The sequence below is a fragment of the Bidens hawaiensis genome, unplaced genomic scaffold, assembly GCF_021521415.1.
Source record: "Bidens hawaiensis isolate Kalapana, Puna unplaced genomic scaffold, B.hawaiensis_p1.1 tig00031785_1, whole genome shotgun sequence".
Taxonomy (NCBI): domain Eukaryota; kingdom Viridiplantae; phylum Streptophyta; class Magnoliopsida; order Asterales; family Asteraceae; genus Bidens; species Bidens hawaiensis.
The window spans coordinates 124005-140223 of record NW_027505222.1 but is presented as its reverse complement, the minus strand read 5'-3'; the positions used below and the strand labels follow the sequence as shown (position 1 = coordinate 140223).

Sequence of the window (16219 nt, the reverse complement as noted above, 5' to 3'; positions counted from 1 at the left end):
GTCTGATTGAACAGTTTTCAGTTAATCGTTAATAAATAATCTGTTAGGTTGCATGAGATAATTGTTGGTTGCTTACTTGAATTCCCGGGTGTGATTTGCTTTGTTAACTGCTTACAACTTGTTTACTTGTTCGTTGCTTAGTTCTCTAAATTTACAAAAATTGCTTGTGTGATCAGCACTAAAAATCATTCACTTCATAATTAGAAATCTGCTACACGAATACATTGACCACATACTCCTTGTGATACGATACCCTACTTGCTCTAACTATTTAGAATAATTAGGTTTTTGATTGACTCAAATGACGGTCATCAGTCCCCTCTTTTCGGGCTTAGGGACACTAGGTTTGTTTCTAGGAAGGTCGTGCTAAAGGTAGAATCAGGGAAAATTGCTAAGCACGAGAAGACATGTGTTAAGAATCAATACGTCTTCATTTCTTTTGCTTTCGATACATTTGGGCCTCTTACCCCAATGTTGCTACGTTTCTGAAAAGAGTTTAGTGGGTCGTGCTCATTAACTCAACGATGCCGAAGTATGATAACTTTATTTTCAGTACGATCGGTTTTGCCATTCAAAAGGGGTGACAGCGCAACTTGTTGCCCGCTTACTAGGCTATCTATTGTAATTGGATCATTTTATTTGTTTTTAGTTAATATTAAACCAAAAAAAATCATTTTTTACATAATTGACATTTTCACATATGTCAAGGGCATTATTGTCATTTGTTAAGTAAAAAAAATAACAATCATTCAATCTATATAGTACTTTGTGTTTTTCAATGTAATTATAGAGATGAAAATAGAAATGTTACTGGGAATGCTCTAACTTTTGTAAATATAATGTAAAACGTGATTATGTTTATCTTAATGTAAGGTAAAGTTAAAATATAAATAGAGACAAAAATGAGAAGTGTAAGAAGAATTTGTGACCATACAAAAAATCCATTAAAAAAATTCAAAAAAAAAATAAAAAAAAAATTATAACTCAAAATATAAATAAAAAACAAAAAAATTAAAAAACTTAAATGTTTCCGTCATAATTCCCGTTAAAAAAAATTAAAAAATAATAATAAAAAAATTGACGAAAACACACAATGACGAAAATGAATAAAAGACATAATTATAACTAAAAAAGACACAATAAATCGTAAAATATAACACAATGTCGAACAAAATATAGCACAATGTTTAGTATTATAACAAAATATAAAGAAAAAAAAAGACACAATGTTAAGCAAAAAAACACAATTAATGACGAAAATAAACACAAAATACAATGATAAACAAAAAGACACGACTTTTTTCACTTAAAAATGTGTTTTTTTATAAGAACGTGAAAGACGGTGGAAACATTTTTGTGTTTTCACTTTTTTTGTTTTTTTATTAAATTTTGAGTTACAATTTTTTTTATTTTTTAAAAATTTTTTTATGTAGCTATAAATCATTCTCATTTTTGTTTCTCTTTATATAATAACTTGACTCTCTTAAAGTAACTTCATTGTATATTGTAATTTGTTTATGTTTATGTGCATGATTTTTCATGTATAGTTTTCACTTTTCATTGCTTTAGTATTTATATAAAAACTTTAATGAAAAATCCCTTGAGTCTCAATCTAGTATATTATAAAACACCATATTAGAACTTAACAAAGTAATAAAAAGGAGGATATATGCAATTCCCCTATAAAATTAATAGAAACTAGGCCGATAGTTTGTAGTCGCCCGTACGCCTAAAATTCGAATTTAAGGAAAAAAAAAGATATAAAAAAAAATATGTCCCAAATGATCAATGATTTTAATATAATTATGAAACTCCAAACTCCAAATACCAAACACCAGGAACCACCAATCGTAAATGCATGGTTTATAGTTGCAAAAAAGAAGACTCGGTTCCAACAAAATGGATTTCACAATTCCGGGAAGCCCTTGGAACCTTAAGCAATTGGACACACAACTGCATTTCTTCTTCTTTGCTTATGTTTTCCCATATGATTGTTACCTTCTTCAAAGCCTTCGCATTCACGAAAATGTATTCCAGAAACTTTACATCACACGTCTTCCCCTCGCATTTTGAAAACTTGATGGTTGTAAGCCTTCTTAAAGCCCGAACCAACTTCGGATCAATCCAACTATATCCTTCAATCTTTTGTTTTCAACCCAAACAAGATAGACAAGTGTATATATAAGATGTTAAACAAGTACATGAATTAAAAATCTTTAAAAATAGCTAAAGTATATATATACCTTTTCAATACACAAATGTTTCAGCCACGGAGTACGTCTAAGATGTCGAAGGACTAGTTGAGAATGCCAAAGCCCTTTCAACTTCAATTGCTTCATATTCGGAAATAAAGGCAAGCGTGAAGTGAACGGGTTCTTCATATCCACAAGGGAAGTTACATTGTGAGTCAAAAGTGATTTAACTCCGTGTATTCTCTTTAAAAGCTCAACCCACAAATGATCATATGGTATCTTACAAAAAGAAACATGTACCTCAATCAGAGACACCACATCCTCCATTACATAAAACGAGCACAATACTCCACCAATCAATAGGTATTCAAGATTAGGGACCTGTAAAACTACTTTGTTGATAACTTTGGTGATAACCGATGAAAATGTTACTTTCAGACGTTTCAAAGTAGGAATATTGAATATGTAGTTTTCTTCATCGTTGCGTTCCGTTACTTCCAAAGATAAACTTTCAAGCATTGGGCAACCAGAAATGAGTTTGAATGCATTGCAAAAAGGGTTCTTATAAACAACAACATCAAGAGTTTTCAGGCAAGGAAGGTAGACCGAAGACGGCCACAACCAAATATTCTTATCATGGACACTGCAGTTTATTCTTAAGTTTGTGAGTGTCTTGCAAGTGAACATGCTTAAAGGCACCTCAAGCTTCACAACGTGTATGTCAAGCTCATGAACGTTTAACAAAACTGCCTTATCAATCAAACTTGATGCACTTGACTTTAGAACCCAACATTTATTGGAGAAGTGTAATCGAAAGGTTTTAACTTGGGATGATTTGCAATGCATGAGAGCCTGATCAACCAATCTATCTAACCCACTAGGGTTTTCATGCATATTATCATCAAAGTCAAAGTTCGTGACCAACGTCCAACTGTACCTCCATCTTTTCGATAAAATACTAGTTTGTACCGCAAATTTCGTAGGCATTAGTGAGAGTATGCATGAACGAATGTCGTCATGCAAAGTGCTAAGCCTATCATCTACATCATCACTTATGGAACTCATTGTTTGTTTCCTAAAAAATGAAACCCAAATGTTCAATAATAAAGTAGGAAAATTGTGATATTTTAATACTAATACTAAACATTCATTAAAATACTCTAACCTGATTGATCAAACTCGTCTCTGGAAAGAACATCAGTTAAGTTACATCAGTTAAGCAATTAGGATTGAGAATTTGAAATATTATATTTGAATTAATGATAAATTCAAGGACCGATAAAACAGGGTACAAATCATGAAAAGACGCTAAAGAAAATGATAAAGGACCGATAAAATTATTTAAAACTCATTTAGAATTTTGGAGCTAGATTTTGTTATCCAAGACATAAGTTATTTAGATAAATTGTTGTTCGAAAGGATAATATATAATTAAGTTAAAATTCAAATTAGATTTTGGATGTAAAGCTTCGTTTAAATATTTAAAATTTATGTCATCTTTTAGTTACTAGAGCTAAGTTTTTGGGTCGCTTAGTTCGAGTTCTGACACCCGCTAATTAATATAATACAGAAGGTAGAACAAATGAAAAAGTATATCAAATATAATGTTCTAATTGTATATACTAGGCTGAGGGGTGTGGGCAGCTAACCGGGGCGCTAGAGCCCCTCCGCTCGCGCCCCGGGGCGCTAACCCCACACCACCGGGGCGCGAGCAGGGGCGCGAGCGCAGAAATCCAGGCAGGCGTGAGGCTGGTCGCGGGAGAAGAGAGAGAAAATGGACGTTGGGAAGGTAAAAATAGCTGTTGGGAAGGGATTAAATTAAAAAAAAAAAAAATTTCCCTAAATAATACCCCATTTCATCTATAAAATACCTCATTTCACCCATATCAATCACAACTTCAAAATAAAACCCAAAATCAACCCATCTTCCCAACTTTTTTTTTTAAAAAATGTCGTCGTACTCGTCTGATTCCGACTCCTCCGAAGAGGATGATTTGCTTCTTCATGTAGGGGGAGTTTTGACCGCAACCGTGGTCAATCTCTTGCAAAATCAAGCCCATCAACCTCGAGTCCCGAGGGTTAGAGCACCACCTCGTGATCGTGATCGATCGGGTGCTAACGATACTTTGATTAGGCATTATTTTAGCCCTCAACCGGTATATGAGGAGTCGGATTTAAATACGTTGTTTGAATACGTTGTTTGAATAATTTATAGGTTTTTTTAATAATACGTTGTTTGAATATATTTATAAAAAAATAAAAAAAAAAATTCGCTGGAGCCCCTCCACACCAGGGCCAGGGGCTCCAACACCCCCCTTATCCAGTTTCTCTCTCTGCCACACGTCATAATATTATTGGCTGGAGCCCTCACTGGAGCCCTCATTAGAGCCCCCCCCCCACCCCTTAGCCTTAGCAATTTGTAAACTTGTAAAGAGAACACCCATGCACATGTTGACTATTTTTTGACTTTTCTTGCATAGAGTAGTCAGTACTCAGTTGACCTTCAACTTGACCACGATCTAAGAGTTGACTTTTTTATGAACATCGAACTAACCCAATTCCAATTATAGATAGCATCCAATTCACATTCTCATCAACTGCTTCCACATTAGACAGACAAGCTTTTACAAGAATTTTATAATTTTTTTTTTAAAACTTTTAGGGTATGTTTGGTTGATGAAATGAAGGGGGAATGGAATGGGAGAAGGAATAGAATGGACAAAGGAATGAAATGGATCATTACCATTCATTTGTCTTGTTTGGTTAACATATGGGAATGAAATGAATAATTACTTTATGTTGTTTGGTATCCGAATTTTTTTTAGGAATGAAAAAGAAATAATAAAAATATTCCTATCCCAAAATATATGCAAAAAAAAAAAAAAAAACTGAAATGGCAACGGTGGAGGTAGCTCTGGAGATGAAAATGGTGGTGGCGGTGGTGGTGGTCAAGCGATGGTAGCATTAGTAGTGATGGCGGTGGTAGGGTGGTGATGACGGTGGTGGTGGCCAAGCAACGATAGTGGTGGTGGTTATGGTCGGGTGGAGACGGTGACAATGGTTGCCTTGGTTATGGCGACGATGGTGGCGGTGGTAGCTTTGGTGGTAAGGTGGTGGTGGTGGAGGTGGTGATGGCGACAATGGCGGTCAGATGGTGGTGGTGGCGACGGAGGTGGTGGCGGTGGTGGTCAGATGATGGTGGTGGCTATGGTAGTGGTGGTGGTGGTGGTTGTGGTTGTTGTTAGATGATGGTGTTGTTGAGAAAGTAGGTTGAAGGAGGAATGGAATGAAAAAAAAGAAGGGGGGAGGGGGGGTGGGAAGGAATGGTTTTGATGGAATGGGATTCCATGTGTAATGGATGATTTCATTCCATTGTGCAACCAAACACCTCTTATTTCATTTCCACATACTTAATCATTCCATTCCGCCTGTCATTATTGCATAACAAACACTATCTTAATATTGCTCGTGCTTAAGTGATTAACAAAAATAACATGAAACAATATATTTTGCGAATTAGTTTGGTAAAAGTTCGTTTGCAATACAACTCAAGTTGATTTGAAAGCATTTCTTAGCACTACATGGAAATGAAGTATTCGAGTTTGATCACTTGAACCATTGAGTAAACAGAAAATTTTTTTCAAACTGGCAGCTTTTACCAAAATAAAGTGGGTTTTAGGTGTCTCACAAAAGTGTTAATGGATTTTAGGTATCCCTCTAACTGAGATGGAGAAACTAATCTGATGACACGCTAAGTCAGCGGTGACGTGTAAGTTAGAGATGATTGGATCCTCTATTTGAAATGGTTGGATTCAAAATTCTTCCATTGCGTGATATGGCAGCTTAACATGAAATCCACCATCTGAGATTGATGGATTGAATTTACTATTTTCAGTTTTAACAAACTTATATATAACAATAAAAAATATATATGAAATGCCATAAGAGGACAACTTGATAATGAGTGAAACCCTCCATATGAGATGAAGGATTGGACTTCAAATTTTCAGTTTTCGCCCACCAACAGGTGTTAAAAGACTTCTATTTTTATTTTTTAGTTTTCAAGTAAACAGGTCATGCTTGGGCTATAATAGTTACTAAAGCTAAACATGAAGTTAATTTTATATGTAATAAGGGTGTTGTTAAGCATACCCCATCCCTCTCATGTTAACTAAACATATCTCATTTCTTAAGTTTTACATTATACAATTCAAACACATTTGTCATTTCTTTTTTGTCATTTTGTTATATATTATTATTGCTATTTTTAAAACATATTTTTAGGATGGTTTTTATATTTTTTTTAATATGCTATTTTTAAATAACAAAACACTTTTTTCTCTTATTTAAAATAAACATTTTTTTTATAATTTAAAAATATGGTGTTTTTTTATAACTGTTTTATTTTTTTAGATAGTGTTTTTTTTTAAATAATTTTTAAAGCTAGTTTTGCATTTTTTTTAAAGATCATTCATATTTTTCGTTAATAAAAATAGTGCATTTACGAAATAAATTACACAAATTTTATTGAGAATAAAATATATAATGTTATATGATAATTAATATTTTAACATAGAAATAATGTTACATGAAAAGTAATATGTCAAATAAAACTGTTAAAAAATTTTAAAGTTCAGGGAATGAAGTATGACAGCATTGACTGACAAGTAAGAAAGAGGAGGACGTTTAGCCTAACTCAATTGCTTCATATATATTCGGAAGGATGGGTGGAGGTGAAGTGAATGAGGTCGTGAAGCCAACATGGGAACTTAGATTTTGAACCGCGAGTGATTGAAATCCACTTAGGCCATGCGTAATGGGCGACAAAATGGGGGTGATGAGGGGCGATTTTGAGAAGAAATTGATACCATGAATTAAATCACCTGAATGCTTCAACATCAAATAAGTCGGCGATATACGGAAACCTCTCATCATCACAGACGTCGTATAAGAGAAAATGCCATTTAGCGTGATAGATCCATTGAGCCGGATTGACACAGGAAAAACGAGATAAACCGTTCATTTCCAAGGCAGTCATCTTGCTTGTTTGAGGCTGGAATTGGAAATTGAAAGAGCAACAAAGTGTAGATATACTCTAATCGCACATGTATCTGTGGTACATATAACAAATTTGTATATAAAATTTGGTACAGATTGCAGACCTGCTTTCAATTCGTCACAATTGTAGACATATCAATGAAAGAACCATTGTTGTGAATGTGAATGGTTATTTCACAACTCACAAGTAATACAAATAGGTGCTAATTCTGATACGTTTTTATAATTGAGAACCAAATGTAATACAAGATAACCGATACGGAAAGGAGATGAGAAACTTTGAGTTTACAGAGTAGGAGATGGGAAAAAGAATAAGACAACCATATTCTAAACAATATTCATCCATGCCTTCAATTTCACTATCAACCTGCCTATATTCATCGAACTATTTTTCAAAGTGGTGTTTATTCACACAAAAAAAAAAAGGATAGCGGGGAAAGTAAAAAAAAATGAGGAAACTAGTTGATCCGCTGCTGCCAGCAGCGGATTAAGAAGAAACTCAAGTAGGATCCGCCATTGGCAATGGCGGATCAATCATTGGCTGGTAATCCTTCTGCCGATAGCGGATTAGGAAGAACAAGTATTAAACCCCGTTTTGTTCCGTTATCTTCAAACTAACCAAACTAACGAGGTTCACTAACGGAGTTACCCACCTAACTAAATTTTGTTTTTTACCTACTTATTTTATTATTTACCCAACTAGCTTTAATGATTTTACCTACACATGCAGGCCAACATTGTTGTGGCTACCATCTTCTTCATAGTCACATGCATGTCTTCAAAGCTGCATAATAATTCAATGCTTCAAAGCTATCACTCACATGTTCAAAGCTGACTTCAAAGACCCGTGAAAAAAGCTGACCATCACATGCCTAATTCAATATCAAAGCTGCAACATGTAAGGTTTAGGAAGAAGAAGATGAACCAGAAAAAAAATATTTTTTCTCCTAATCCGCCATTGGCATGAGCGGATTAGGAGTTTATTTTTTTTCCTTTTATCTTTTTAAGTATTTAAATTTTCCAAATGGGGTTCTAACGCACGTCGCTGGTACCCCAGCTGGTAAGGACATTAGTTACGGAATGGGAGGTCGCGGGTTCAAACCCCTCCCAGCCCGTTTTTTGGTAACATTTTTTAAAATAACTTTCCACCATTCACTTATATTTTTTAACTTTCCCCATTAACTTATTTTTTGTCGTAGCCTTTTTTGAGTAACTTTCACAATTCAATTTTTTTAACCTTTATTTAGTAACTTTTCCCATTCAAAGTTTTATTGTAACACTCAATTTTTTTTTACCTAGTTAATATTATTTACCTGCCAACTTTCATCTATCATGCATTATTAAAGAGAAACATTATTGCCCCGCCAAAGACCTACCGACTTTCATTTATCATGCATTATTAAAGAGAAAAGGCCTTATTAAAGCTTTCAGATTTCACAGCCTTATGCAGATTCACATGCATGCTGCCACTCCTTCAAGACCCGTGAACCAGCATGATAACATGATATAAATTGAAGATTAATATTACAAGTACCAAGGCAAATAACACAACATACAACTAATTTTAGATAACATTAAAAATAAATAGAGGTACAATATGCTGACAATACAACAATCGCTAAACAAGGTCGGGTTCCACGCGCCACTTATATAATTCAAGAGCCCTCTGACGTCGGTAGTTAGCACATACCTCATCAACTTATTTTTTGTCGTAGCCTTTTTTGAGTAACTTTCACCATTCAATTTTTTTTAACCTTTATTTAGTAACTTTTCCCATTCAAAGTTTTATTGTAACACTCAATTTTTTTTTACCTAGTTAATATTATTTACCTGCCAACTTTCATCTATCATGCATTATTAAAGAGAAACATTATTGCCCCGCCAAGACCTACCGACTTTCATTTATCATGCATTATTAAAGAGAAAAGGCCTTATTAAGCTTTCAGATTTCACAGCCTTATGCAGATTCACATGCATGCTGCCACTCCTTCAAGACCCGTGAACCAGCATGATAACATGATATAAATTGAAGATTAATATTACAAGTACCAAGGCAAATAACACGACATACAACTAATTTTAGATAACATTAAAAATAAATAGAGGTACAATATGATGACAATACAACAATCGCTAAACAAGGTCGGGTTCCACGCGCCACTTATATAATTCAAGAGCCCTCTGACGTCGGTAGTTAGCACATACCTCATCAACGTCATTTTCAATCACTAAGGGCTTTTTTTTAACCAACATTTCCATCATCATACAAACCAGAACTCCTGAATTAGAAGTGTTACCCTTGTCTTGAGGCACGTTAACTTCACTTAAACCGATAACCATTTCTTTTTTCTCGTATAAAATATTCAAGTTACTCCAGAAATGTATACGATCAAGAAACCATAGGAAAAACAATGATAACATCTCCATTTTAGCGCTTTGAAGTTTTTCATTTCTCCACCTTTTATCTATCCAGTATTGGGTAATTTCCATCATTTGCAGATCTATACGGACGATTAACCAATCACCACCAAAATGAAACGAAAACGGAATATACACTTGGTCAACCTCCCAAAATTGTGGATATGGTTCATTTGTTCCGACTAGCTCTATGGCAACTATAGAGTCTTTGTTTTTCATTTCGTCATAAAAACACGGGGGCAACACCGTCCAACGAAGTCTTAAATCTGGATTGGTTCTTAACTTTGCTGTCACACCCCGGCTTAGGCCCTAGGCGTATGACAATAAGTTGGTACCTGTTTTGTAAATATATCAGAGTTTATGGGTTAATTTTAGCGGGAGACTTTAGATTGAATATAATATCAATTTACATTGAAAATTTACTTGGGAATAGAACACCCAAGTATCTTTTTACAAAATATAAATTCCATATGTTTACAAGGATTTTACTTTCTCAAAAACGGAGCCATCTTGTAACGCGCTTCTATCTTCATATATAGACCCCAATCCTTGCTATCACTACTTATGCTTAATTACCTACAATGTGTTGGAAAAATACGTCAGTTATATGCTGGTGAACACGTATGACTCAATAAAACATTTTGAATGACAATTACAATACAATTATAGTTTTCTGTACACTCAGCAGAGGTATTTCTACTTCTGGGCTTTGTACCACTACCCTACACACACACAAATGTTCTCCCGAGCCCTGACGCCCCTGCAAGGAGAACTAGTCATGACCGTTAGCCCACGGCCACCTGGCCTTTGACTGAATAGGCTGAACAGTTAAGTTTGGATCCAGACACATGCGTATTCGGTCTTAGTTGCTTTTATTTTCTATCTTGTATTATAATGTTTTAGAGATCACGTGACCTCATATAGACATTGATTGACTCGTTAAGACAAACACCCGTACGTCTCATTGAGTATAAATATGTTTTGACTTATTGAAAAGGTTGACGTATTCACTTGTACCGTCGGTGTTGAAAACCTTGACTGATTGATTGATTGTGAATGAGATTAACCTATACATAAATAGGTTTGTATAAACATTTTGAATGATGATTAAGCTATGATTGTAAGCTTAACCTTGAAATCGTTTATCTTTGATTGTGAATGAAAATATTTGGTTTTATGTGACGTTTGATATAGCATGCTTTGGCCTAATAGGTTCAACACGTTGGTAAGTTTCTCCAGGTAAGTAAACGGGTCCCTCGGTTGATTGGGATTTATACGAATTACTTTTCCTTAGGCAAGAAACTTACTACTAGTGATATCCCCCTTCCAGTTACTACATGCCCGTCAAAATATATCTTTTGTTTAACATTACTTAATCATGAAGTAACGTTTATGAAAACTTGATTGTGAATGAATATTTGTAAAATACGATCAAGGTTAAAGGCCACAGCCTCGATTGATAGTCTAAGCTAGAATGTAAATAACTTAAACATAACCCATACCTTAATGTGGATACTTAGATTGATAATAAGAAAAAGGCAGGATCTTGTTCTACTCACTTATGTGATTGCTACTTGATTATGGCTTCGTTTCTTGCATGAACTTCAAGAAAATAGCACGTCAGCTTGTCACGGCAAAGGGGCACGCCTTTCGAGGTTAAGTGTGTGAATGTGAAGGTGTGTTTGGGATGAGAAAGCCTCATACCCGTCTCCCCCTTTTATAGGCGAATTTCGGACCCCGTCACGGTACACGAGGGGGTTCTTGTGACCCGTCGCGTACCGCGGCGCCGCAATTTACGCTGCCTTATGCGGTGGTGACACGTGGTCTGTCGTATCGTGCCACGTGTTGACACATTGTTGGACACGTGTCCACTGACTCAGCAAGTCCATCGCGCTACGCGATAGATTGAGTGTTACCCCGTCACGTACCGCGATGGGATAATATTTTTAGAATTTGCAATTTAGGTCCCTATACTTTCTAAGTTAGTGTATTAAGCTTAAATTTAATAGGGTAATAGATGCGGTGTTACATTTGCGTATCGAACGATCATCAATCTTGTTGTCCACGCTTCGATGTGCTAAAAACATATTTATCAAAAATATTAGTTAGTCATTTAATGAAGAATATATCTAAAAGTATATAAAACTTTATATAAAAGTATATAAAACTCTAGAATTTTACCGTTTCAGAAAGGGAACCATTTGACTCGTACCCTAACAGAGTACCCCAGAAACTTCGATTGAGTTTTTTCATGGGTATAAACTTTGTATAGTAAAATGGGGCGTCTCCGTTAATATAAAACTCAACTACATATCTTGACCAACTTGTTTTCGTTGGATTCAAAAATGCAAAATTATTTTTTTCGTGGGGGTGGGGGGTTTTCGGGAACATTTGAAGAAGATACCGAAGTTATTGCACGAGGCCTCGTTAAACGCCTCCAAACATCATCAGTCCATCTTGCCGATTTGGAAACTAGTTGTGAGGAAAAAAATTCTTCATTTTCTTCTTTGTCTCTTCGGTGCGCCATTTGGAAGAAAATTAAGTGTTTGAAAGATGGAGTAAAGATGTTAAATATGAAGCATGTATTTATAGTTGAAAGTGGGTCATGTATCATTTGAAACAAGATGTATTTATCTCTTACAAAATAATACCCCTCATCTACAAATTTATGCCGTATAGTTCGTGTAACTCGTATGGGACACTTAACCAAACAAACGAAAAAATTAACCACACTAATGAAACTACTAACCTAACTAAATCTAACTAACCGAGTTATGTTTTCTACCAACTTAATACTACCTACCAAAGTCCCAACTACCAAGTTACACATTTAAATCATTTTAGTAAATATAATAATAATAATATGTATTAAATCATTTTCTAAATTTAGTAAATCACTTATAAATACCACCATCCATTCAAGGTACCACCTTCAATTATAAATACCCTCATTCAATTAAAAATACCATCATCCATCCACTTTCTAATTCAACTTCTTCTTACAACTTCCTCATTCAAGCATTAAATAGCTTCTTCTTTGTCATTTAACACCTTTGTAGTGCAGTTATATTATGGGGTGAAGTGTCATACACACAAGGAGTTGCTATGGGTACTTCGGGAACTCGTAGCACTACTTTCTTAGTTTCTCAACAGATCAATTATTCCGAGTTGGTTGACAACATATGTAGATGTGTTCAAATTGACCATCAATGATGTTGTCTAGAGTTAACACTCTACTACGAATTCAATGGAGGTTCTTATACTGCACATATTCACCAAGAAAGTGATATGTATTTAATATACCAACTAGCTTCCCTTGTTCCTGGTTACACATGTAAAATTCATGTGGCGTGGACGACGGTAATTCCATACTTGCAACAACATGAGCATGGTAGTTCCTCAATCATTGAAGACCACGAAGAAGGTTTTTATACTTCCTTTTTTACATCCCTTTTAAATATTTTTATACTGAATAAAATGTTGTAAGAGGTATTTTTTTTGTAAGACTCTTGCTGAAGAAGTTGAAGACACATAAGAGAGTGAACCGTTTGTTTTTGATTATGAATCGGAGGACGGCGAACCACTCCCTCCTTTGCCTCAACAACAAAGTCAGGGACTTACCCATTTCCACGAACTTAATGTTGTTGGCAGAGGAATGGATGAAGACTACATTCCTATGGATAATTTTGCGGAAGATGAAATGGATTTTTGGGACGAAAAATACGCAGAAATACGTTTTAATATGTATTTCACTTCAAAATCCCAAGTTGATTACACCGTTCGAATGTGGAATGTCAACCACAACAGAGAGATGTTTATGGCTGAAACCAGACCTAAAGTCTTCACAGCGAAATGTAAAAGTATTAACACAAACAAACAACCAGCACGATACCTCTCAACCATGTCTTTGGACATACACGACAAGAAAATTAAAAGATTCCAATTGTTTCAAAATGACAACATGGACACCGGCTCACTCGTGTTTCACCACTGTTTCTTGCAACAACAACCGATCCCTAAGATCAAAAGTTGTAGCAGCCCACATCCAACAACAAGTTCTTGCAAATTTATCGTATACTGTGAAACAAATTCAGTCTCTGATCAAAGAGAAACTGAATGTTGATATCACTTACGGCAAGGCTTGGGCTGCCTGGAAAAAAGCCACCGAAAACATATACGGTAGCTGGGATGAAAATTTCCATGAATTACCAAGCTACATAATGGCACTACAACAAGCAAACCCCGGTACCGTTGTCCAGTGGTTACATTATCCTTACAGTCCAAGTGACTGCTAAGTATTCAAGGATGTATTTTGGGCATCCCGTCCAAGTATTGAAGTCTTTAGTTTTTGCATTACTGCGATCTCTATAGATGCCACCCATCTCAGGGGCACTAATGTGCAAAACGGTCTATTAAAAACTTAACCTAACCTAGACACTCTAGTTTTAAATTTATAAATCTAGACTATCCTAATGCTAGACCACTAGACAGGAAAGTGTACCTATCAACTGTAGTAAAGCCTAACGAAGTCCGGATATCGAACCCACGAGACACTAGCGACACCTAAACTAGACTTTGACTAATAACTAAAAAAATTGATTTAAATGATTTTTGTCTTTTTTTTATTATTAAATAAAACTAAATAATACTTAAACTAAAACTAGACACGGACAAATAGAACTAGAACTCAAATAGGGGAAATAACTACCTAGGTAAAGAATCCTACTAGTCAACTCGTAAACTCTCGGAATTGGATATATGATCGGTACCGTATTCTAAAAATATGAAACTTAGGAATAACTAAAGTATGCTAGATCTCCTCCCGGTCTCACCAACAATACCTAAGAACCTTAAATATCATGTAAGCTCAACGGTTTAATGGTTCGGATCACCTCCCGGTCTCACCTTACCTAACTATGCTAAGGTACCCAAAGATTAAATCACCTCCCGGTCTCTCTAATCACAAAACACCCTAAGGCGTAAGGGGTATTTTTATTAAATTTGGTTATAATTCGGATCTGTAAGAATCTTAGAGAATCTAGGGTAACACACTCCCGTGCAATCACTACACAAACCCGCAAAGAAACCAAAACAAACGACACTTAATTACCTCCCGATCTCTCAAGTGACAGAATATAAGGTATATCTAAACTCTCAGTTATCGCTCCTATGGGATAAGTCGACTATAAACCATAAATTAGTTACAAACACATAGTAAGTAACCTAATACGCATCCATACATGAAAGACATTCACAAAGACGCATATGGAACAATAAATTGATAATAAATTAATACCAAATACGCATATGTATCACAACCAAATAAAATAAAAACTTTACCAAAGCATCACCAATTAGTAAATAATCCAAGACCAAAAGTAAAATGAGTCTAACAAGTATTCATCCAAACCCAGGCAGTATAACAGTTTAGCCAACCATAATAATATTCGACGAAATAAAGATATAACAAATAATACGATTCATCGAATAATATAATAAATAAGACTTGCTAGCTTGCTTCTTCAATTCTTGTCTGGCTCCCGAACACAATCGCCCCAAGCAGTGGTGCCCCCTCTGAATTTCGTCTGCAAAAAAAACCCCGTAACTCTTTATTTGTCGTGAGTTGGGCTGCCAAACAATTAGTCAGAGGGCTGATTTAGTTCATCTCGTATGTTTTGATGGCCCAACAACATCATGACTTGAGCTGGTTTAATTCTCTATATACCTTCAAATAAAGAAAATAGATATGTTAATTCAAATAAAACATATATACGTACCTTTCTTATTGTAGTTGTTTAAATATATGTTGAATCATTTTCATGAGCTGCATCTCCACGAAATGCAGTTTGGTTAATTTTCTTGGTATTTTTATTATAATATGTTTTAATTATATATATAGGTTACCAAAGAGTGAAAATTGATTTGTGTGAATATGGTTTCGATCTTTGTTAACGGTCAACTGGAGTTGCGTGATAGCTCCATTGGTGGATCGAGCATTGTTGACGGTCTAGAGTTGATGCTTCATAGGTAAATCTTTCCTTGATGATGCATTCTTCATACAATAATGCTTTATGATATTGATGCTAAAGGGCTCTTTTTCTCAGATAATAGCCCTGGAAAATAGTTGCGTCGTGGGAGAAACTGAATTTTTATGTTTTTTCTTAGGTGAGAAATTTCGTATTTCTTCTAGCTTAAAATAGATTATGATAAAACGAGAACTATAACTATTTTTTTTTTCTTTTTCTTTTTGGTATATGCAGACATAAATGACATGAAAGAATTTAGAGAACCCTAGCCCTCTTATGGGCTGCAAATCCAGCCACTGAGGCAAATGCAGGGTACTCGGGACTGACAGTGGCGGCCCAACAGTTTTGGTGGCCTAAAGCGAATAAAATTTTTGTGGCTTTTTTTAAAAAAAAAAAAATAAGCTCATACGTTTCAAATTCTTATTCATTTTGCTTCACATCGAATAAATATGACCAGTTTAGTTCATTTCTCTTTAGACAATCTATTTTATATCATAAGCTAGTCCATTACAATGTCACATTTGT

At 35.1% G+C, this 16219-nt stretch overlaps 1 protein-coding gene across 1 annotated transcript; it reads right to left on the bottom strand.

Moving 5' to 3' along the window:
• Nucleotides 1-2197: 2197 nt before the first annotated feature.
• Nucleotides 2198-3375, bottom strand: LOC143611604 (F-box/LRR-repeat protein At4g14103-like). Its single transcript, XM_077085788.1, has one exon. The coding sequence runs from the start codon at nucleotides 3255-3257 to the stop codon at nucleotides 2217-2219; it is 1041 nt and encodes a 346-aa protein (XP_076941903.1). The 5' UTR covers nucleotides 3258-3375; the 3' UTR covers nucleotides 2198-2216.
• Nucleotides 3376-16219: the final 12844 nt, after the last annotated feature.